We start from the raw sequence: 24349 nt of genomic DNA, 5'->3' as shown, positions 1-24349 counted from the left end.
GATGCTCTTTGAACGTTTCAGCCTGAGCCCCACTTTGTCCAGACGACGTAAAATCTCTTCCAGGTTGTGCAGGTGTTCGGCAGTGTCATAACCTGTGACCAGAATGTCGTCTTGGAACACCACGGTTCTAGGGACAGACTTCAGTAAACTCTCTATGTTTCTCTGAAATATGGCTGCTATTGGGTCCTTAAATGCTCTAACAATGACTCCATGAGGCAGTGTGTTGTACTTGAACTGTAGTGACTTTAGTCCTTTGTTAGTTAACTCCAGAGTGAGGATCACACCTGGTGGCCTGCCTTTTATACTGTGATATATTCACAGAGCACAAGCACACACAGCTCTCTCAGAAGCCTCCGGAAATTTGCCTGGCTCTGTTTAATTATTAACTGTGCAATTGCAGTACACAATATGTCCACATCCATAGTGTGGAGCTACAAACATTACAAGCTGACAGACATTACACTTCTCCCTCCTTAATGAAGAAGTTATTATAACAAACATCATACATAACTTCCATGTTTATACATAACACAGGATATAAACTTATTTTTTTCCAGATTTACAAATTTAACTTTACCACTTGTTTTCTGTTTCGAAGAGGATACCTTCGCTCTCGAACAGAACCTTCCAAACATGGTGTCGAATCTAAACACATTCGAGGCTCATCCTGAATAATGTTTTCCTCCATGGAATTTCCTTGATTTTCATTAGAACTCACTCTAACTTCAGGCTCTTTGTTTTCCTGACTCAGACTCAGACTTTCATTCTGATTCTCTCCTGGATTTGTTTCCAGTACATTGGATTTAGGATTTGCTACTGGTGTATCAAAACTATCTGATGAGTCAGAAACAATTGAATCATTCCCACGTTCAACTCCTTCCATGTCTGTAGGTAAAATATAATCAATATGAACCTAACATGTCCATTATCAAACATCTTTCGCAAATATGTGCGAGGACCACAAATCTTCACCATTCTTCCTGGTAACCACTTTAACCATATATGGTGATGGTTCTTCACTCTCACCTTCTGGTTTAATTTCACACTTCTCTCTTTTACTCTACCTTTATCATGATTCTCTTTCTGTCTTAATTGTGTCTCTTCTACAGACTGTGCCAAATTTGGCTTTAACAATGAGAATCTGGTTCATGGCTGTCGTTTGAGAAACAACTCTGCTGGTATTATACCAGTAGTTGTATGAGGAGTATTTCGATATGTAATCAAAAAATTAGCCAATTTGTGATCCAATGACAACTGTCGTTTTCTTGGATTTGGATCTAACATTTGTTTTATGAGGGTACGTTTTACAATTTGTACAGTGCGCTCTGCTGCACCATTTGAAGCAGGATGGTATGGTGGAACCTTGGTGTGTTTCACATCATTTTTGCTCGTGAATTGTGCAAATTCTTCTGAATGAAATTGTGGTCCATTATCCGAAACAATTTCTTCAGGGAGGCCAATTGAAGAAAATAATTGTCGTAAAATGTCCAATGTTTTACTTGTTATTTTCCACATTGGCAATACCTCAACCGACTTCAAATGGCTTATCAACCACAATGAACAATTGTTGTCCTTCCAACTCAGCAAAATCAATATGTAGCCTTTGCCACACCTTGGGAGGCCATTTCCATGGCTGTAATGGTACTGGTGGTGGTTGCTTGCTTACCGATTGACATGTCGTACACTGACTCACAATGTACTCTATATCTTTATCGAGACCTGGCCACCATAAATAACTGCGTGACAAACTCTTGGTCAAGCACATTCCCAGGTGTGGTCATGGAGATCTCCTAATAATTTGGACCTGAATTTATATGGTATAACCACTCTTGCACCCCACATGATTCAATCTTTATCGACTGATAATTCATTTCTACGAATGAAGAATAGATGTGTATCTTTGTCTGTTACCTGGTTTGGCCATCCATTTGCAATATACTCATACACCTTTGACATCACTGGGTCACGTTTGGTTGCTCTAACAATCTCTTCAGCTGTGACTGGCAGTTCATCAATGTCTGAAAAATAAAACACTTCTTCCCTATCGGGTGTAACTTGTGATGGGGAAGGCAATCTAGACATTGCATCAGCATTACTGTGATCAGCTGATCGTCTGTATTCAATATCGTATGTATATGCTGACAAAATCAAAGCCCATCTCTGCATTCGGGCTGCAGCTAATGTTGGAACTGGGGACTTTGGATGGAGGATTTCTGTTTGGGGCTTATGGTCCGTAACGATGGTAAACTTACGACCATACAAGTATTTGTGAAAATTCTTGACCCCAAAAATTAATGCCAAAGCTTCCCTTTCAATTTGCGCATAATTACTCTGTCTGACACTAAGAGTGTGTGAAGCAAAAGCAATTGGTCTCTCCTCCCCACTACTTAATACATGAGAGATTACTGCCCCAACTCCATATGGAGAGGCATCACATGCTAGCTTAATCACCTTAGATATGTCATAGTGAACTAACATGGTGCTCTCTACCAATTTGCTTTTATATTTCTTGAATGCTGTATCGCATTCTTTTGACCACTTCCAATGGACCTGTTTTTTCAAAAGTTCATTCAGTGGATGTAATACTGTAGCCAAATTTGGTAGGAACTTCTCATAATAGTTCAAAAGACCCAAAAATGAATGAAGTTCAGTGACATTCCTGGGAGTGGGTGCATTTCTGATCGCATCCAATTTTTCCATGGTTGGGTGTAAACCATCTTTGTCTACTCTGTACCCTAAGTACTCCACTGAGTTTTTAAATAACTCACACTTACGAGCAGACACTCATACTCTGTTCATCTCTAGCCATTTGAGGACTTCATTCAATATGTTATTATGAATTTGCCTATTTGGTGCTGAAATTAGTATGTCATCCAAATAACATACTACCTCTTTTTACCTTGCAAACTCTGGTTCATCACCCCTTGGAATATGGCAGGGGCGGAAGACACTCCAAACGGTAGCCTATTAAATTGATATAGGCCTAGATGAGTATTTATAGTCAAACATGACTTGGACTCCTCATCTAGTTCAAGCTGTAAGTAGGCATTCGTAAGATCCAGTTTTGAGAAGATCTGACCAACTGTCAGTGTTGTGAACAAATCTTCTATATTCGGCAATGTATTGGGGACATTACCCTCTAGAACCTGGTTTACGGTTACTTTATAATCACCACACAATCTTACCTTACCATTGGACTTAGGTACAACAACAATGGGTGTAGCCCAATTACATCGATCTATCTTACAAATAATGTTCTCAGTCTCTAGTCTTTTGAGTTCTTGCTCAACTTTCTCCTTGGTACGGAACGTGGATTGTAGTAAACTGATCTAGCGTACCCTGACACTCGCCTTGAAGCCTTGGATCGGACTGCCCGATTCGCAGAACACCTTTGGATACTCCTTACGAACCTCATCCGTTGATGAAAATCTCGCTTCCACACAGAAAATCTTACTCCAATCCAGCTTCAGTGAGCTCAACCAATTTCTTCCTAGTAAGGCAGACTTGTCTCCTTTCACTACTATTAAAGGCAAGTTCTGAAATTGATCTTTATATTTCACCAGTACGGTGATACGACCTACCACAGGAATTTTCTCTCCCGAGTAGCCTCGCAGCTCTATCTTGGATTTCTCCAGTTGAAAATCACGCCATTTGTTGCGATATAGTAACTCCGGTATTACACTCACGGATGCACCCGTGTCAATTTCCATTGGTATCTTGAATCCCGCAACATCTATGTGGATTTTGATGCTTTCCGAATCGCTGTCCATTAACCTCGTGCTCCTGATGACATGTAACTCTAACATCTCCTCGTCCTGTTGTTGTTCTTCCATGCTATGTAGTCTCTTGGGATTGCTACTCAGAGCTTTGAACGCTGGACTCATAGCTTTAAAAACTGGTTTACCCTTCAGTCGGCATGCCTTCGCAAGATGCCCAGTCTTTCTGCAGAAGAAACACTCTGCCTTCACGTATGGACAACTTTGAGCAATATGTTGTCCCAGGCACTTATAGCACGACATCAACGCTTTGTTAGAATTTCCAGTTTCTGAGACTTTGATTCCCCACCATCTTTTACTTTGAACCTGCAGGTAATTTACCTCAGTTGACTGACGACCATAATTATTATTTAATTCTCGGGAATATTGTTCGGCCATGCCCATCGACCTCGCTATCTGACAAGCAATCACAAAAGTCAAGTCATCCATCGTCAATAACTTCCTTCTGATCGCATCATTTTTCACCCCACAAACAAAACGATCCCGTAATGCTCGGTTTTGAAAGTTTCCAAAATTACAGTGCATCGATAACTTTTTTAATGCTATGATGTAATCACTGATACTTTCATCAGCCTTTTGATTCCGAATCCAGAAACGATCGCTTTCAGCAATTTCTAACGGTTTGGGGTTATAATGCTGCTCCAGCTTCATTAAAATCTCTTTAAGCGTTGTGTCCTTTGGTTCGTCAGGCACAAGCAGATTCACAAGAGTGTCATATAATGCCAGACCCGCCTCCAATAAGAAGATCGCTCTCTTACGTTCCAACACAGCCCGGTTCTGGACTGCATTGTCTGGAACTTCGATTATGTTATTTGCAATGAAACACATTTCTAACCGATCCACATACGCTTTAAAACGTTCCCGGTCGTGTCTATATTCCCCCAAATGTCCGATTACACCTGCCATTTTAACCTCTAGTTGTTCACACCGTGTGCTGTATTTTACCTCGGATTTTGTAGCTTTTTTCCAAAGACAGAAACTTCCAAAGTTTCTCTGTCGGCTGGCTGAAACCTTCACCAACAAAATTTAAGCTTTAAATCATTCGAAAAATCCCATCTCAATCGCCAAATGTGATATATTCACAGAACACAGCACACACAGCTTCCTATATGGCAGGCAGTTCTCTCGGAAGCCTCCGGAAATCTGCCTGGTTCTGTTTAATTATTAACTGTGCAATTGCAGTACATAATACGTCTGCATCCGTAGTGTGGAGCTACAAACATTACAAGCTTACAGACATTACATATATTAGGCCAGGCACACCTGTACAGGTAACCTACAAGTCTCCCACTGCTGTGCCCTCTGGTGGCACACCTTGATATGGCACCAACAGTGGCCAGGTAAGATATATGACATCACTCCCTCCTGAACCCTCAGTGTAAATCACCTCTGCATTACTTATGCTCTGGGCTTAGCTTTATATGGGTTCTGCCTGGTAGACCTCTAGCGGGCCGACTCAACCCTGGGTGGGCACTTGCTGCAGTAGCGTGCTGGTGGTTGCTGTTTGTCTGTGTGTGTGTTCCTGACCACTCCATTCTCTGCATTCATGTACCTACAAGTTCAGGTAAGTGGGTTTTGCATTTCTTTTTTTGTATGTTTCCGTGGTGCGACAAGAGCGTTAGGTGCCCTGTCGATGCGGTGACCGGCGTGTAAGGACAAGCGAGTTCCGGGGCTGCTGGGTGGTGTCCCCACAATCCTGTGGTGGTTCAGTGCCCGGTGCTGGCAGTGGGGAGCCGGTTGGCTCGCTTGGCTGCACTCGGGGCTGTTGCCGTGGTTCCTAGCGTCAGGCAGGTTCACAGATGTCTGTGACCTCCCCGTCCTTTTTCTACGCCCTATTTTTCTTACACATTCGCTGGAGGTGGCCCTTTGTGCCGCAGCCTAGCTTTGTCCTAGCTGCTCCCTGAGGAGCTGTCGTCTAGCAGTGCACAGGGAACCGCTGACTCGCTGGTCTGAGCGTCGCTTGGTTTGAGATCCTGACTGATGCTTGTTTCCTCTGGGGAGACAATGGCGGGTGACCCGACACCTTAGTGCAGTCTGCTCCTTCAGGCTTGTGGCCTTTGGGGCCATCGGTTGCCTGAGAGAGATGGAGCCGACCCAGGGCATGGTATCACCACCGGTACCTTTGCCCTGCTGAGGTCGCTTGCTCTGCAGCTCGTGTGTGTTGGCTGCTTGTAGCCACACTCCATGCTGCATGACTCTGGTCCCCGGGATGCAGGCTACTACATTGGGTAGCCTGCTGGACCTGTGTGCATCCGATGGGTGTCTGCCCGCTGCATTGGCTGCGTGTGGTGGGAATCCTGCATCGCACAGCTTTTCCTTACTTATGATGGACACTCTAGGGGTCCGATCATGATCGCACGACTTTTCCTCGCTGGTTGTATGTATACAGCTCCAATTATCAGTTACACACTTTACATGGTCAGTTACACACTTTACATAATCCGTTACACCTTTAGTCTCCAACTTACAATTCTTGTTACATTGCTTAATTGTGTGGAACTGTCCCTTTAGTTGTACTGGGTTGCCGGCCTCCTTTAAGAGAGCCTTGCTTGCTTTACCCCAATCCGCTTCTCCGTTTGGTGCCACATGTTGCTCCATCAGCGCTGCACCTTGTGGTCTGGCCACCGCCATCTTTGTCTCCAGCCTCGTGGTGCGGGCGCCATCTTTTCTTCGTCCTCTATGTCCACTGCAGCGATCCTCTGCTCCCCAGGATCTGCCTCCGCAGTTGTGAAGTCGCTTCTGGATCCGATTTTCTCCCTCCTGAGTCCTGCCACTGGAGCCTGGAAGGTGCGTTTGGGTCGTCCCAGCTGGATCATCTCCATGCAGTCGTGCTGAGCGGTCTGTGCCTCAGGTGCTGTGCTGGTCTGCTCTCTGGTGCCGGGTCCACCCTCAGGTGGGGGCTTGCTTTGCCTCTGAGCGCGGGGGACATCGATCGCTGGAGAGGTGAAATCTTTCCACTTCCATTGGATCTTCTCCATCCACCTTCTGCCGCATAGCGTTGGTCCATCACCTGCAACAATCCACAGAGGTAACTTGTGCACTGCGCCATCATGGAGTACCTTTACATTCACACTATCAACGACTGGGATGGTTTCATTGGTGTAAGTGCGCAGCTTTGCCTGAATCGGGGCCAACTCGGGTGTTCAGCCGGATTGTCCCATAGCCTCTCAAAGGCTCCTTGATTCATCACTGACTGGCTCGCCCCCGTGTCCACTTCCATAAAGACTGGACTTCCCTCTATCTCGACTTCATTCTTCAGCGGGGAACACTCGGTGGTGCAGTTAAACATGCTATGTACCTCCCCGTGGGACTGGGCTGACTCTCTGTCCAACAATTCATAATCCACGTTGGATTCATGGCCATCTGCAGACTCTTCATCGACACAGTGAGTCCTATTTTTCTTACACATTCGCTGGAGGTGGCCCTTTGTGCTACAGCCTTTGCAAACCTAATCTTTAAAGCAGCACTGGTGATCCCTGTGATTCCCTCCGCAATGCCAGCATGGAGCTACTCGATTAGCCCCCCTCAGCGGACTCTGAGTTAAGGGACTCGGGGGCCTGTTCTCTCTTCCCTGAGAGTGTTCGCGCTCTACAGTCCAACTGCGCCACTCTGTGCACAGTACCTGCCGGGTTTGAGTCCTGAGGGTAAGACATCTGCCTAGAGCCGCAGGTCGAGGTCATGAATGCCTGGCTCACAGAGATGGCCTTCTGCAGCGTGACTGTGGTATCCGCAGACAGTAGCTTGTGAAGAAGCCCCTCACGGCCGATTCCAATGACAAAAATGTCCCACAGTGCTTCGTTAAGGTGGTCGCCGAACTCGCACGGTGCCGCCAGGATCCTGAGGTCTGCAGCGTACTTCGTGACTTCCTGGCCTTCGGGCCGTCGGTGGGTATAGAGCCGGTGTCTGGCTGTGAGCAAGCTCTCCTTGGGCTTGAGTTGCTCCTGGATCAGGTTACGAGCTCCTTGTACGACTTGGTCATTGTCTTTGCTTGTGCCAGTAAGTCCCTGACTAGGCCATAGACAGTGGGCCCACAACTGGTTAGCAGGATAGCTCGGCGCTTGTCAGCCAGTGTGGCCGGGTCGTCTCCTGCCAGGCCATTTGCTGTGAAAAAGTGTTCTAGCCTGTCCACAAAAGCGTCCTAATCATCACCACCGGCAAACTGCTGCAACGTACCAAGGGTAGCCATTTCCGCGTGAAAGTTCGTATTCTCGTCACCAGTTATTGTGTCCTTAGATGCTTTAACAATGACTCCATGAGGCAGTGTGTTGTACTTGAACTGTAGTGATCTTAGTCCTTTTAACTCCAAAGTGAGGATCACACCTGGTGGCCTGCCTTTTATACTAGGCCAGGCACACTGTACATGTAACCTACAAGTCTCCCACTGCTGTGCCCTCTGGTGGCACACCTTGATATGGTACCAACAGTAGCCATGAAAGATACATGACAGCTGCAGTCGAGTGAATACCGAAAGGACACCTGTTGTAAATGAACAGCCCTTTATGAGTATTGATGCACGTAAGTTTACTCGATGATTCGACAAGTTCCTGTGTCATATAGGCCGACGTCAGATCCAATTTGGTGAACAACTTTCCCCCGGCTAGTGTTGCAAACAGGTCATCAGCCTTTGGTAATGGGTACTGATCCTGTTTCGAAACCCGGTTGAACGTAACCTTGTAGTCTCCAAAAATCCTGACAGTGCCATCACTCTTCAGCACAGGTAAAATGGGACTAGCCCATTCGTTAAATTCGACCAGTGATATTACCCCTTCACATTGGAGTCTGTCCAGTTCGATTTCGACCTTCTCCCTCATCATGTACGGGACTGCCCGGGCTTTGTGATGGACAGGTCTTGCATCTGAGTCCAGGTGGATCTGCACCTTGGCTCCCGTGAAGTTGCCAATGCCCGGTTCAAACAGCGAGGGAAATTTGCTCAGCACTTGAGCACACGAAGCGTTATCCACCGATGACAAAGCTTTAATATCGTTCCAGGTCCACTTTATTTTTTTGAGCCAACTCCTGCCGAACAGCGTCAGACCATTGCCTGGAACGATCCGCAGCGATAGATCATGAACCGCCCCATCGTACGACACCTTGACTGCTGCACTGCCAATCACTGGTATGAGCTCTTTGGTGCAGGTACGCAATTTTGCATTTACTGCACTCAGCTTGGGTTTCACGGCCTTGGTGTCCCACAGCTTTTCGAAAGTCCTCTGGCTCATAATTGACTGACTTGCACCCGTGTCTAATTCCATACATACCGGCACACCGTTCAATTTTACTTCAATCATTATTGGTTGGCACTTTGTCAGGAACAAATGTACTCTGTACACTTCCTCCTCGGGTATCTTGGGTTGCATTGCCGGATCCGCTCCGGATCGGTCATCATCATCCACGTGGTGTGTCGCAGCCCGCTTGCTGAGCTGCAGACACATCCGCTGAAGGTGCCCCATTTTCGCACAGCCTCTACAAATATACTGTCTGAAATGGCACTGATGAGGCCGATAATTGCCCCCACAACGCCAACAGGGTGAAATCAGATTCGTGCCCAATGGCGGACTTCGAGCAGCTACAGGTTTCACAAACACAGTCGGGTAGGCCCTGCCAGGTGCAGCTCTGCCAACCGATGACACAATCTGGTACACAGTACTTGCCATGGAGTTTCGACTCTGCGAGGATATCTGCTTTGTACTATCGACTGTGATCAGGCAAGCCTGGGCGATCGTGATGGCCCTGCTCAGATCCAGCGTCTCCAGCATCTCAGCAGCTTCTGCAGGATCACCTCGTGGTTTATCCCTATTACAAAGACGCGCGCAGCGTGTCTTCCAACCCGGTTCCAAACTTACACGGCCCAGCGAGACGTCTCGGGTCAGCAACAAATTCCACCACGTCCTGGCCCTCAGAACGAACATGCTTGTAAAAGCGATATCTCGAGATAATGATGCTTTCTTTAGGTTTGAGACGGTCCCGAATCAGAGCACACAATTCCTCATAGGTCTTTTCCATTGGACGTGCAGGTGAGAGCAGATTCTTTGAGCTAATAGATTTTTGGACCACAAACTGTGAGGAAAACCGCCCTGCACATAACTGCGTCAGCGTCTTCATCCATCTTGTTGGCCACGAAGTACTGGTCGAGGCGATCGGTAAAATCCTCCCAGTCTTCTCCCTCCACAAATCGCTCCAGGATTCCAATGGTGCTCATTTTTTTTTTGTGTGTGAAAGTTCGTATTGTGCCTTGTCGCCAAATGTTGCGTATGCAATAACTGAATGGGCTTAGTACTGTGAACTCAATCAGGTGCAACCTGACTCTACTTTATTAGCTCTCGAATACCGCATTAAAGATGGAGGCTTTCTTTATATACAAGGGCTGCACGTGCGTGTCTGTGACCCAGTGACCTCTGACGGTTGCTCCCCCTGGTGGCAGGTAAACCCAGGCATATATACATTACATCAGGAGAGAGATTGAGATTGAGGGAGGAAGAGAGCGGGAGAGACTGAGGGAGAGAGAGAGACACTGGGTGAGGGAGGAAGAGAGAGAGAGTGACAGACTGGTGGAGGGAAAGCGAGAGAGTGACATGGACGGGGGGGGGAGAGAGAGAGAGAGAGAGAGAGATACACAGACTGGGGGAGGGAGAAAGAGAGAGTGACAGACTGGTGGAGGGAGAGCGAGAGAGTGACACGGACGGCAGGAGGAGACAGAGAGAGAGAGAGAAAAACAGACTAGGGGAGGGAGAGAGAGAGAGAGAGAGAGAGAGTGACACAGACTGGGGGAGGGAGAGCGAGAGAGTGACACAGACTGGGGGAGGGAGAGAGAGAGAGTGACAGACTAGTGGAGGGAGAGAGAGAGAGTGACACGGACAGAGGGAGAGTGAAAGACACACACACAGACTGGGGGAGGAAGAGAGAGAGAGTGACACAGACTGGGGGAGGGAGAGAGAGAGAGTGACACGGACAGGGGGAGGGAGAGAGAGAGATACATAGACAGGGGGAGGGAGAGACTGAGGAGATAGAGAGAGAGAGTGACACAGACTGGGGGAGGGAGAGAGAGAGAGTGACAGATTGGTGAAGGGAGAGAGAGAGACAGACTGGGGAGAGAGAGAGAGGGTGACATAGACTGGAGAGAGAGGGAGAGAGAGTGACACAGACTGGGGAGGGAGAGAGAGTGACACGGACAGGGAGAGAAGCACAGCCTGGTGCTGGGGTGGGTGATGTCCTGCTCCGTCACTCAGCCTGTTTTCTTACCCCATGTTCAGAAGGAGAGTTCCAGCTCACCCTGCCGATCAGCACTGATGTCGCTCCGGCCGTCCGGCTCCTGGTTTTCACCGTTCTGCCTGGTGGAGAAACCATTGCTGACATCGCCAAGTATGAAGTCTCCAAATGCTTCCCCAACAAGGTGACAACACTCCAACTTCAATTCTGGCCTCGATCCCGCCCCCCCACCCCCGACACTGCTCTGTCCCACCTCCCCCCCGCCCCCCGACACTGCTCTGTTCCTCCCACCCGACACTGCTCTGTCCCACCTCCCCCCCCCCCACCCCGACACTGTTCTGTCCCACCTCCCCCCCCGACACTGCTCTGTCCCACCTCCCCTCCCCCGACACTGCTCTGTCCCACCTCCCCCCCCCGACACTGCTCTGTCCCACCTCCCCCCCACCCCCGACACTGCTCTGTCCCACCTCCCCCCCCCCCCCCCGGCACTGCTCTGTCCCACCTCCCCCCCCGCCCCCCCGACACTGCTCTGTCCCACCTCTCCCCCCCTCCTCGACACTGCTCTGTCCCACCTCCCCCGCCCCCCCCGACACTGCTCTGTCCCACCTCCCCCCCCCCCCCCCGACACAGCTCTGTCCCACTCTCCCCCTCCAGCTCTTGCTCTGATTCTCATTTGTTGCATTCTGTCTCCGTTTTCCATCTGTTTCTTGACGATCCCCCTCTCTCCGATTTTGTTCTATCTAGTTCTCTCCCCCATTTCCCCTCTCCCCAATTCTCTCTCTCTCTCTCTCCCGATTCTCACCATATTCTCTCTCCTTTACTGATGATCATTCCCTTCACCACACTCCAGGTGTCGCTCCAGTTTTCGGTACCTGAAGACCTGCCCAGAAGCCACCTCAGTCTGGATCTCCACGCTGCAGCAGGCTCTCTCTGTGGGCTTCGAGTCGTCGACCGCAGTGTTCTGCTCCTCGAGCCAGAGAAGGAATTGTCCCGAAACAGTGTAAGATACAAACCACATCTCCCCCCAGCGTCGGGTGCAAGAAAGACCCAGGCTCCAACCAGGGCCTGTGCTGACTGAGCTGAACTTATACCCAGGAAGGGATCGTGATGGCCACCAACTGGGCCCAGTGACCCCTGGGTTAGGGAGGAGGTGAATCAGCCCGGGTTCCTGCTCCTGATCCCTGTCCAGTGACCCCTGGGTTAGGGAGGGGAGTGAATCAGCCCGGGTTCCTGCTCCTAATTCCTGTCCAGTCACCCCTGGGTTAGGGAGGGGGTGAATCAGCCCGGGTTCCTGCCCCTGATTCCTGTCCAGTGATCCCTGGGTTAGGAAGGGGGGTGAATCAGCCCGGGTTCCTGCTCCTGATCCCTGTCCAGTGATCCCTGGGTTAGGGAGGGGGTGAATCACCTGGGTTCCTGCCCCTGATTCCTGTCCAGTGATCCCTGGGTTAGGGAGGGGGTGAATCAGCCTGGGTTCCTGCTCCTAATTCCTGTCCAGTCACCCCTGGGTTAGGGAGGGGAGGGTATGGTGAATCTGCCTGGATTCCTGCTCCTGGTCCCACCCGGGGGTGCGGGGTATGTGCTGGATCTGGTTGGAGAGGTCGTAAATCCTTCCATTGTAGAATAGCCACCCACAGCCATCTTGCGTGCGCTCACGGGATGTTCCTGTCTCCCGCCGGTTGATATGTCTTTGTCTCTCTATCTCCAGGTCTACTCCTTGCTCCCGGTCAATGACCTCAGTGGGTACTATTACAGAGTATGGGAACCCCCCACGCAGTTCTGCACCACCGAGGGCAACGTGGTGCTTCCCTACGCCAGCCGCGACCTCTTGGGAGATGTCGCCCAACTTCTTCAGGTTCCTGTCAATGCCACATCTGGCCACTGTCTGGGCATCGAGGGGGGATGAGAGGAGGACAGGAGACAGAGAGAGAGAGCGAGAGAGAGGGAAAGATGGTGAGGGAGAAAGATACAAGGATAGAGTGATGGGAGGAGAGAGAGAGAGGGGGATGGATGAGGGGAGGGATGGAACAATGGAAAGGAATGGAGGGTGGGAAGGAGGGGTGGATCCAAGGATGAAAAAATGGAGCGAAGGAGGGATAAATGCATGCATGGAGGGGAGGGAGGGAGGGAGGGAGGGCTGGAGTGGGAGGGAGTGATGAGGGAGGGCTGGTGACGGATGAGAGAGAGAGAGAGAGATGGAGGGAGTGGTGGAGGACTGAAGAGGGAGGGGTACAGGGCTGGCGAGATGGAAGGAGGGAAGGATGGAGGTGTGTACGGAAGGATTGAACGATCAATGGTTGAGTCAGACAATGTCACCTCTCCCGGCACCAACAATGCTGTCTGTTCTCCCTCAGGACATGGGGCTGAAGATTCTGTCAGACACCAAGTATCACGCTCCCGTCGAATGCAAGTTCCAGGACGACGCACGCTACAATTCCGGTAAGGAATGTGGGTTCGGGAGCAGAGACATGACCTGATGAACCCCTCCCCAATCTACGGGAGTCTGAGGACAAGTATGCCCCTAATAGTACCTGCACTGAACAGAACATAGGGATGTTCATCTCCTCACCCCCAAACTGTGGGTTACCCCTCATCCCCCAAACTGTGGGACTCCTCACCCCCCAAACTGTGAGACACCTCACCCCCCCAAACTGTGAGACTCCTCACCCCCCCAAACTGTGAGACTCCTCACCCCCCCAAACTGTGAGACTCCTCACCCCCCCAAACTGTGGGACTCCTTACCCACCAAACTGTGGGACTCCTCACCCCCCAAACTGTGAGACTCCTCACCCCCCCAAACTGTGAGACTCCTCACCCCCCCAAACTGTGAGACTCCTCACCCCCCCAAACTGTGGGACTCCTTACCCACCAAACTGTGGGACTCCTCACCCCCCAAACTGTGGGACCCCTCACCCCCCAAACTGTGAGACCCCTCACCCCCCAAACTGTGGGACTCCTCACCCCCCAAACTGTGGGACTCCTCACCCCCCAAACTGTGGGACTCCTCACCCTCCAAACTGTGGGACCCCTCACCCCCAAACTGTGGGACCCCTCGCCCCCTAAACTGTGGGACTCCTCACCCCCCAAACTGTGGGACTGCTTACGCCTCTCTCTCTCTGGAAGCTTTGACACACGACAATAACTTTGTTACCTCTTGCAGATATGTCACATATTCCGGAAACAATGAGCATGCAAACCGTGAGCGCTGCACCCAGTGGGAATTTTGGCCCCGCGGTCCGCGAATACTTCCCGGAGACTTGGATCTGGGATCTCATCCCAGTTGGGTAGGCTGCTTGATTTAATCTCCATCTTCACACAGCGCAAGTTTGGAACGATTGTTGCCTGTTGCTCTACCCGTTCACCGTCTGGGGGATTGGGTGGCTAAGTCCTCTCTCTAATTGGGCAGAGGATCAAACCCTGCCTTTCACAAACAGCAGCGTCAGCAACTTGCATTTATATAGCACCTTTAACATAGTAAAATATCCCAAGGCACTTCACACAAGCGAATATCTGTCAAAGTTCATCACCGGGCCACATTAGGAGATATCAGGATACTTGGTCAAAGAAGTAGATTTTAAGGAGCATCTTCAAGGAGGAAAGAGAGGTGGAGAGGCTTAGAGAGGGAGTTCCAGAGCTTAGGGCCCAGGCAGTTAAAGGCACAGCTGCTGATGGTGGAGCCATGAAAATAGTGGGGTTGCACAAGAGGCCAGACTTGGAGGAGTGCAGAGATCTCGGGGGGTTGTGGGGTTGGAGGAGATAGGGAGGGGCGAGGCCATGGAGAGATTTAAAAACTAGGGGTGAGAATTTTAAAACTAGAAGCTAGCTTTGAGATGCTCCTTATAACCTGCGGGCTGGATTTCCGGTCCTTTGTGCTGTGGGGCTCGCCAGGAGCGGCGTGGAATGGGGCAGCGAGGTCTCCTGCTTCCGGCCGCGAGCTTGGTGTTGGGTTTTGAGGTGGCACTCAGCCCGCAGTGACCGGAGCGGTCCAGTCATGCCGGCGGCAGGGACGGGGTAAAGTGCAGAAAGGCTAAGTGCCGGTGTCTGTTCTCTTCGTTTTTGTTGTCCCCCCCCACCCCCGCCCCCCTCCGCTCTCTCGGAGCACTCCCGGCCCCGCAACTCTACTTGGCGAGCTTCCCAGTTTTGTGCCGCAAAAGTGGTCCCACATCTCCCTTCACCCTGTCGCAGGGCCCCGATGCTGAAAATTTTTCCCCAGAGCGCCGTCTATTCCTGGCCGGGAACTTTCCCCTTTCCCGCCTCGCCTCCGTTTTCACCCCAGAAACGGCAAAACCAAAACTCCGGCCCAACTTCTTTGGCCAAGCTTTTGGTTGTCTGTCCAGACAGCTCCTTCTGTAGCTTGGTGTCAAAGCTAGAAGCAGTGCAGGTCCAAAGAGACTTGTGGGTCCAGATACAGAGATCATTAAAATGTCATGGACAGGTACAGAAAATAATCTGAAATGCGAATGGAATGCTGGCCTTTATATCTGGAGGACTCAGAACACCAGGGGGTAGAAGTTATGCTGCAGCTGTACAAACCCTGGTTAGCCCACACCTGGAGCACTGTGAGCTGTTCTGGGCATCACACCTTAGAGAGTATATATATGGCGTTGGAGGGAGTGCAGCGTAGGTTTACCAGAATGGTACCTGGACTCCAAGGGTTAAGTTAGGAGGAGAGATTACACAAACTAGGGTGGAAGATGGGAGGCCGGCCAGGAAAGCATAGGAATAGTTGAGTCTAGAGATAAGAACATAAGAAATAGGAGCAGGAGTCGGACATTTGGCCCCTCGAGCCTGCTCAGCCATTCAGTAAGATCACGTCTGATCTGATCATAGACTCAGCTCCACTTCCCTGCCCACTCCCCATAACCCTTTACTCGCTTATTGCTCAAAAACCTGTCTATCTCCACCTTAAATATATTCAGTGACCCAGCCTCCACAGCTCTCTGGGGCAGAGAATTCCACAGATTTACAACCCTCTGAGAGAAGAACTTCCTCCTCATCTCAGTTTTAAATGGGCGGCCCTTTATTCTGAGACTATGTCCCCTAGTTTTAGTTTCCCCTATGAGTGGAAATATCCTCTGCATCCACCTTGTCGAGCCCCCTCATTATCTTATATTTCGATAAGATCACCTCTCATTCTTCTGAACTCCAATGTGTAAAGGCCCAACCTACTCAACCTATCTTCATAAGTCAACCCCCTCATCTCTGGAATCAACCTAGTGAACATTCTCTGAAATGCCTCCAATGCAAGTATATCCCTCCTTAAATACGGAGACCAAAACTATACGTGGTACTCCAGGTGTGGCCTCACCAATACCAGTAACAATGGCATGAAGGAGGGTTTCAGTGGCAGTTGAGCTGAGGAATGGCAGAGTGGGGCGATGTTATGGAGGTGGAAGTATTGGTGATGGATCGGACATGTGGTTGGAAGCTCAGCTCAGGGGTCAAACACAACACCAAGGTTACGAACAGTCTGGCTTGGCTTTCGACAGTTGCCAGGGAGAGGGATGGAATTAGTTGTTAGGGCATAGAGCATCAGACAGACAATGAAGACAAAGGCTTTGGTCTTCCCAATATTCAGTAAGAGGAAGTTTCTGCTCATCCAGTACTGGATGACGGACAAGCAGTCTGAAAATCAGAGCTGTGAGAAGCGATGGTGAGGGAGAGCTGGGTGTCGTCAGCCTACATGTGCAAACTGACACTGTGTTTTCGGATGATGTCGCCAAGGGGCAGCGTTTAGATGAGAAATAGAAGGGGCCCAAGATTAGATCCTTGGGGGACACTAGAGGTAACAAAGAGAATCCATCGCAGGCGATTCTCTGGCTATAACTGGTCAGATATGAATGGTACCAGGCGAGGATGGTCCTTCCCAACTGGATGACGGAGCACAGGTGTTGCCAGGGGGATGGTGAGGTCAACCGTGTCAAAGGCAGCAGGTTGAGAAGGGCGAGGAGGAATAGGTTACCATGGTCACATGGTCACAAAGGGCCATGTCGGTACTGTGGCAGGGGCGGAAACCTGATTAGAGGGGGTCAAACATGGGGTTCCGGGAAAGATGGGCACGGATTTGGGAGGCGACAACACGTTCAGTGACTTTGGAGAAGAAAGGGAGGTTAGAGATGGGGGCGATAGTTTGCAAGGACAGAGGGGACAAGGGTGGGTTTTTTGATGATGGCAGATTTGAGGGAGAGGGAGACAGTACCTGAGGAGAGAGAACCGTTAACAATGTCGGCTAACATGGGAGCCAGGAAGGGAAGTTGGATGGTCAGCCGTTTGGTGGGAATAGGGTCGAAGGAGCAGGAGGTGGCTCTGATGGACAAGATGAGCTCAGAGAGGTCAAGAGGAGAGATCGGAGAGAAACTGGAGAGAGTTGTGAGTTCAGAGCTAGAGCAGGGGAGAACCTTAGGGGAAGTTTGGCCCAGTGGGCTAGGGGAAGGGAGGGAAGCGGCAGAGACAGCTGATCGAATGGTCTCAATCTTAGTGACAAAGAAGTCCATGAGCTCCTCGCACGTTGTTGGAGGTGAGGGTGAAGGAGGCAGGGGAGAGGGGTTTTAGAATGTTGTTGGAGGTGAGGGTGGAGGAGGCAGGGGAGAGGGGTTTTAGAATGTTGTTGGAGGTGAGGGTGGAGGAGGCAGGGGAGAGGGGTTTCAGAAGACGGTTTGAAGTGGAGAACAGAAGCCGGGGTATTACTTTGCATTCAATGATGAATCTGGAATAGTGAGCAGTTTTAGTAATGGAGAGCAGGGCCCGATAGTGAAGGGCTAAACCAGTTGTCCACCTCTCCGCTCAAGTCTGCGTCCCTTGGACTTAAGGGAACGGAGATGAGGACTGTACCAGAGGGAACGGCCAGGCTGAGGGAGAGTAATGGTTTTAATGGGGACTCGGTCACCAAAGGTGGAGGTGAGGGTGTGGTTAAGCAGATCGGTAGCTGCAGAAATGACCTGGTGAATGGAGGACCAAGGGCTGGAGAGTTTGGAATTTGAAAGTACAGTTTTAAGTGAATTGGAAGATCTTTTTCCAGGGACGGACACAGAAGAAAGTAGGGCTGGGAGGAGGAAGGAGTTGTGGGTGGAAGTGATCCGAGATGGCCTTATCTGTGATTGACACGTTGGGAGTCACTCGGTGCAGAGGTTAAGGGAGAAAAGCAATGAATCATCTCGGTTGGAAACTTGCCGTGGTTTTGGGTGGGCGGTAGAGAACGAGGATTTTAAATGAGAGGAGGGAGGGGTGGAACAAAGCGAGACGCTCAAAGGAGGAGAAGGTGTCAGAGGAGTCGGGGGCAGATCGGGGTATGATTTGATGCTAAGAGCCACACTAGGGTCCGAGTGGAGCAAGTGGCAGAAGGTATAGCCAGACAGGGAGGCTTCATTGAGGGGGAGATGTCATCACTCCTCAGCCAGGTTTCCATCAAGGCCGTGATGTCGATGCAACCATCCACAATAAGCTCATGGACTGCCACGGCCTTCACAAGTGAACAGACATTCTGGACGGAGATGCAGAGAGGGGCGGTGATGGCTGATCCGTTGCCAGAGTCCGCAGGGTCAACACTGGGAGGGGTGAGTTGGACGGGGAGGAGATTATCAAGATTAGCCCCCAGCGACGCACTGGATGGGGAGGTTGACGAAAGGGTAGGATTGGGCAGCTCGTGAGGAGGCAACGACGAGGGCCTTGCTGGGACCTTTGGAGGATGCCGAGAGTTGCAGTGAGGGAAGCCCTGAGCTTATCTAAGGGAGTCGAGCCTGGGAAGGCGGCAGGAGAGTAGAAAGGTCGAGGAATGCTCCACGAAGTTATATGAAACACCAGTTCGGCGGCAGCTGGAGTATTGTGTCCAGTTATGGGGGCCCACACTTCAGGAACGACACAAAGGCTTTGAAGAGGCCACAGAAGAGATTTGCTCGAATTGTTCCAGGGATGATGGAATACAGTTACGTGGATATTCTGGAGAAGCTAGGGTTGTTCTCCTTGGAGCAGAGAAGGCCGAGAGGAGATTGGATATACGTGTTTAAAATCTTGAGAGGTTTAGATCGAGTAAATATGAGAGATGATCTTATCGAAATGTATAAGATTATGAGGGGTCTTGACAAGGTGGATGCAGAGAGGATGTTTCCACTGATGGAGGAGACTAGAACAAAGGGGCATGATCTTAGAATAAGGGGCCGCCCATTTAAAACAGGGACGAGGAGAAATTTCTTCTCTGAAGGGTTGTGAATATGTGGAATTCGCTGCCTCAGAGAGCTGTGGAAGCTGGTTTATTGAATAACTAAGACAGAAATAGACAGTTCCTTAAGCGAAAAGGGGTTATGGGGAGTTGGCAGGGAAGTGGAGCTGAGTCCATGATCAGATCAGCCATGATCTTATTGAATGGCGGAGCAGGCTCGAGGGGCCAGGTGGCCTACTCCTGCTCCTATTTCTTCTGTTCTTATGTTCTTAAATAAAGAGGAACTGTTTCCAATGGCTGAAGGATCGATAACCAGAGAACACAGATTGAAGGTGATTGGCAAAAGAACCAAAGGCGACATAAGGAAAAACCTGTTCATGCAATGGGTGGTTAGGATCTGGAATGCATTGTCTGAGAGGGCGGTGGATACAGATTCAATCATAGTCTTCAATAGGGAATTGGATAAATACTTGCAGGAGAAACAACTGTGGGGATTTGGGAAAGTGCGTGGGAGTGCGGCTAACTGGGCCGCTCTTCGAAAGAGCCAGCGCGGACTCAATGGGCCGAATGGCCTCCTGTGCTGTACTATGTTATGATTCTAATTCTCTCCTATCTCAGATCCAGTGGGACAGCTTCTCTCCCCCTCACCGTGCCAGACTCCATAACGGAATGGAAGGGCAGTATGTTCTGTACCGGGGAGATAGGACTCGGAATATCGGACACTGTGTCCTTCAACGCCTTCAAACCTTTCTTTGTGGATCTGGCTCTCCCCTACTCGATCATCAGGACAGAAGGGTTCACCCTCAAGGCCAAAGTCTTCAACTATATGACAGAATGCATCATGGTGAGTGAGTCGGCTGGCTATTCTTCTCTGGGAGGGGGCATCACAGGCTTTGCTGCTGTGTGCGAGTGCGTGTGTGAGTGCGTGTGCGTCTCATTACCTAGCTCAATAGCTAAAACTTGCATTTATATAGCATCTTTAACAAAGCACAACATCCCAAGGTGCTTCACAGGAGCGATTATCAAACAAAATTTGACACCAAGCCATACAAGGAGAAATTATGGCAGATGTCCAAAAGCTTGGTCCAAGAGGGAGATTTTAAGGAGCTTCTTCAAGGGGGAAAGAGGTAGAGATGCCGAGAGGTTTAGCGGGGGAATTCCAGAGCTTAGCATCCAGGGTTGTAAATCTATGGAATTCTCTGCCTCAGAGAGCTGTGGAGGCTGGGTCATTGAATATATTTAAGGTGGAGATAGACAGATTTTTGAGAGATAAGGGAGTCAAGGGTTATGGGGAGCTGGCGGGGAAGTGGAGCTGAGTCCATGATCAGATCAGCCATGATCGTATTAAATGGCGGAGCAGGCTCGAGGGACCTAATGGCCTACTCCTGCTCCTATTTCTTATGTTCTTATGACACGGCCATCAATGGTGGAGCGCTGGAAATCAGGAAGGCCAGAATTGGAGGAGCGCAGAGATCTCGTGGGATTGGAGGAGATTACAAAGGTAGGGCGGGGCAAGGCCATGGAGGGATTTGAAAACAAGGATGAGAATTTTAAAATAGAGGCGTTGCTTAACCAGGAGCCAATGCAGTTCAGCGAGCACAGGGCTGATGGGTGAGCGGGAATTTTGGATGACCTCAGGAGGGTAGAAAGTCGGGAGGCCAGCCCAGCATTGATTGGAATAATCCAGCCTAGAGGGAACGCAGCTCAGGTCGGGGTTGGAGCCTGGCCCTTTCCTGCTGTGTATGTGGGATGACTGGAGCCCAGGGATAGTCAGCAGCCTCTGGAGAGGAGAATAGCTCAGCAGGAGGCGGGAGAGCTTCGTTGGAGTTTTGAGTCTCTGGAGATCACAGCCTTTCCTGATCCTTTCTCCCCCTCAGGTCAGGATTACTCTGTTGGAGGCCCAGGGATTTGAGGCAACCTCTGAAAGCAGCAGCAGACAGGAGACCTGCGTCTGTTCCAAGGATAGTGTGACTTTCAGCTGGAACCTAACCGCCTCTGGACTGGGTGAGTCCTCAACCCAAGCCCGGGCCCCGGCCCCGTCCCCAGGCCCCGTCCCCAGGCCCTGACCCCAACCCCGATCCAGGCCACGACCCTGACCCCAGGTCTCGACCACGGCCTCGACCCCAGGCTCCAACATCAACCCAAGCTCCAACCCCAGCCTGTGCTCAGGTGATTCAGCCCTGGTTCCTGCTCCTGTTCCCTGTCCAGTGATCTCTGGGTTAGGGAGGGAGGGTGATTCAGCCCGGCTTCCTGCTCCTGATCCCTGTCCCGTTCCCTCTCACCACTCTTTCTGTTTTGATCCAGGTGAGCAGAATGTGACAGTTCGAGCAGAATCCATTGCCTCGGAGTCGCTGTGCGGGAATGAGGTGGTGTCCGTGCCTGTGAAAGGAGCCGTGGATATCATCCGCAAACCACTGCTGATCCAGGTCAGTGCCTACCTCCCAGCACAGGCTGCACTCTCCACTCTCTCTCCCCCTCTCTCTCTCACTTCCCCTCATACTTCACGCTCTCTTTGGGCCTCTCTCTCTCTTTCTCTGTATCCTTCCTTGTCTCCCTCTGTATCTCTCTCTCTCTCTTTCTCTCTCTCTCTCTCTCACTCTCTCTCCCTCCCTCAGTCTCTCTGTCCGCCTTTCTCCCTTTCTGCCTCTCTTCCTCTCTCTGTCTCTGTCCCCCTCTCTGTCTCTTTCTCTCTGTCTCTTTCTCTCTGTCTCTTTCTCTCTGTCTCTTTCTCTCTGTCGCTCTCTCTCTGTCGCTCTCTCTCGCTCGCTCTCTCTTGCTCTCTCTCTCTCTCTCTCACTCAGTCTCTCTCTCACTTTGTCACTCCTCTCTCTGTCTATCTCTCTCTCTCTCGCTCTGTCTATATCTCTCTCTCTCTCTCTCTCTCTCGCGCTCAGATGCTTTCTCTCACTAACACTCTCTCTCTGTGTTTCAGCCTGAGGGTACTGAGAATGAACTGACACACAGCTCCTTGCTGTGTCCTGCAGGTACGGTAAATCCCTTTAAAGTGTGTGTGATGGGAAAGGCTGAATTCTCTCTCACAGTCCATGTGTGGTTGGGTTGGGTCTGGCCCCACAGCACTGGCACAGTGGAGGAGGAGGGTACAGTCTATCTGGACTGAGTACGAAATTAGCTAAGGAACAAAAAGCAGAGAGTAGTGGTGAACAGTTGTTTTTCAGACTGGATGGAAGTGTAAAGTGGTGTTTCCCAGGGGTCGTTGTTGGGACCTGGACTTCTCTCTGCCGAGGGGCCATTCACTTGCTCTTTGTGTGGGAAGAGTCACTGATTCATCCAACCTGCTGAAACACCAACGTACTCGAATTGGGGAGAGACCGTTTCCCTGCTCCGTGTGTGCATCGTGGCCCCCCCGACCTGTGAGAGAACAGCTCCACAGGTGGGGAGTTATAGGAGCTGCAGCAAACCACGACAACCTCCAGCGCGAGCTGCTCCAAGTGTGCAATGGCTTCGAGGTGGGCGACTGGGTGACGTCATCAGGACCCAGGTCGCTGTTTGGAACGTGGGCAGGAGCATCGACGGGGCCCTGGTAAAGCAGAGGAGCGAGAATGTCATGGCTGAGATTCGGTGGGAGATTGTGGCAGAGGTGTGGCAAATGAGGGGCATGAGTTCGGGGCCAGGGGCCCAAGGGCAGCACGGGCCAGCCCACGCTGCGATATGTGTGTGCACTAGGTGCGTGCAACAGAGCTGGTCTCCAGTTGTCCTGGTTAATCCTTGCCACTGGACCAAGACCTAGCTCTGTCAAGCCCGTGTGGTGGCTGGTGTGCAACGGCCTCCACACGTTAAAAGAATCCACGCACAGGCATCTTCCACCCCCTCAACTGGAGTTCAGGACTGGAACATAGGGTCCTTCATTGAAACATCTGTGAACTCATCCCTTTTGGTGTGGAAGCAAGTCATCCTCGTTCTAGGGACCGCCTATGATGATGATGATAGATTTGGATATGCAGATCATAATTTCAAAGTTTGCAGATGACATGAAACTCGGAAATGTAGCAAACAGTGAGGTGGATAGTAACTGACTTCAGGAGGGCAGAGACAGACTGGTGAAATGGGAAGCTTTATGGCAGATGACATTTAACGCAGAGAAGTGTGAAGTGATATATTTTGGTAGAAAGGATGAGGAGAGACAACATGAACGAAATGGTACAATGTTAAAGGAGGTGCAGGAACAGAGAGACCTGGGGGTGTATGTACACAAATCGTTGCAGGTGACAGGGCAGGTTGAGAAGGCTGTTAAAGAGCACATGAGATCTTTGGCTTTATAAATAGAGGGATAGAGTGTAAAAGCAAGGAAATGATGCTGAACATTTCTAAAACCCTGGTTAAGCTTAGCTGAAGTATTGTGTCCAATTCTGGGCACCGCACTTTAGGAAGCACTGTCGTCCAGGCCTGGGAGAGGGTGCAGAGGAGATTTACAAGAACGGGACCAGAAATGGTGTTATGTTCAGACTAACGCCACAAGACTGTATACAGTAAGCTCAAACTGTTGCGATCTTGGTCTCTTTAATGTAATTCCAGAGTGAGGAGGCAGCATGGTAGACCTCCTTTTATACCTGCTTGCCCAGGGTGTGCAGGTGACCCTTGGGTCTCCCACAGGTGCGCCCCCTGGTGGCAAGTCTTACACATTGGTAAAGTTTACATACATAACAAATGGGACCAGTTATATGGAAAGATTTGCAACGCTGGGGTTGTTCTCCTTTGAGATTCAGGGGATATTTAATAGAGGTGTTCAAAATAATGAACGGTTTTGATGGAGTAAATAAAGAGAAACTGATTCCACTGGCAGAAGAGGCCACAACGAGAACAACTACAAAATCTTTTATATTTATATAGCGCCTTTAATGTAGTAAAACGGTCCAAGGCACTTCACAGGACGGTTATAACACAACATTTGACATTAAGCCACATAAGGAGATATTAGGGCAGATCAAAGAGGTAGGTTTTAAGGAGCATCTTAAAGGAGGATAGAGAGGCGGAGAGGTTTAGGGAGGGAGTTCCAGAGCTTGGGGCCCAGGCAACAGAAGGCACGGCCACCAATGGTTGAGCGATTATAATCAGGGATGTTCAGGAGGCCAGAATTAGAGGAGCGCAGACATCTCAGAGGTTTGGAGGAGGTTACGGAGATAGGGAGGGGCAAGGCTATGGGGTGATTTCAAAATAAGGATAAGAATTTGAAAATCGAGGTGTTGCTTAATCGGGA

General features: G+C 50.3%; 1 protein-coding gene across 3 annotated transcripts in view; it reads left to right on the top strand.

Moving 5' to 3' along the window:
* The window catches only part of LOC139226546 (alpha-2-macroglobulin-like), a 209663-nt gene that overhangs the window by 122381 nt on the left and 62933 nt on the right, over nucleotides 1-24349 (top strand). For all 3 annotated transcript variants that reach the window (XM_070857384.1, XM_070857386.1, XM_070857385.1), the window contains 9 exons: nucleotides 11027-11166; nucleotides 11833-11982; nucleotides 12688-12834; nucleotides 13334-13418; nucleotides 14140-14263; nucleotides 19753-19978; nucleotides 21012-21138; nucleotides 21439-21560; nucleotides 22067-22118. In XM_070857384.1, the coding sequence (XP_070713485.1) occupies nucleotides 11027-11166; nucleotides 11833-11982; nucleotides 12688-12834; nucleotides 13334-13418; nucleotides 14140-14263; nucleotides 19753-19978; nucleotides 21012-21138; nucleotides 21439-21560; nucleotides 22067-22118 (1173 nt within the window). The remainder of the gene's footprint in view (nucleotides 1-11026; nucleotides 11167-11832; nucleotides 11983-12687; nucleotides 12835-13333; nucleotides 13419-14139; nucleotides 14264-19752; nucleotides 19979-21011; nucleotides 21139-21438; nucleotides 21561-22066; nucleotides 22119-24349) is intronic.

The sequence above is a fragment of the Pristiophorus japonicus genome, chromosome 16, assembly GCF_044704955.1.
Source record: "Pristiophorus japonicus isolate sPriJap1 chromosome 16, sPriJap1.hap1, whole genome shotgun sequence".
Classification (NCBI taxonomy): domain Eukaryota; kingdom Metazoa; phylum Chordata; class Chondrichthyes; family Pristiophoridae; genus Pristiophorus; species Pristiophorus japonicus.
This window is presented reverse-complemented; position numbering and strand designations above follow the sequence as displayed.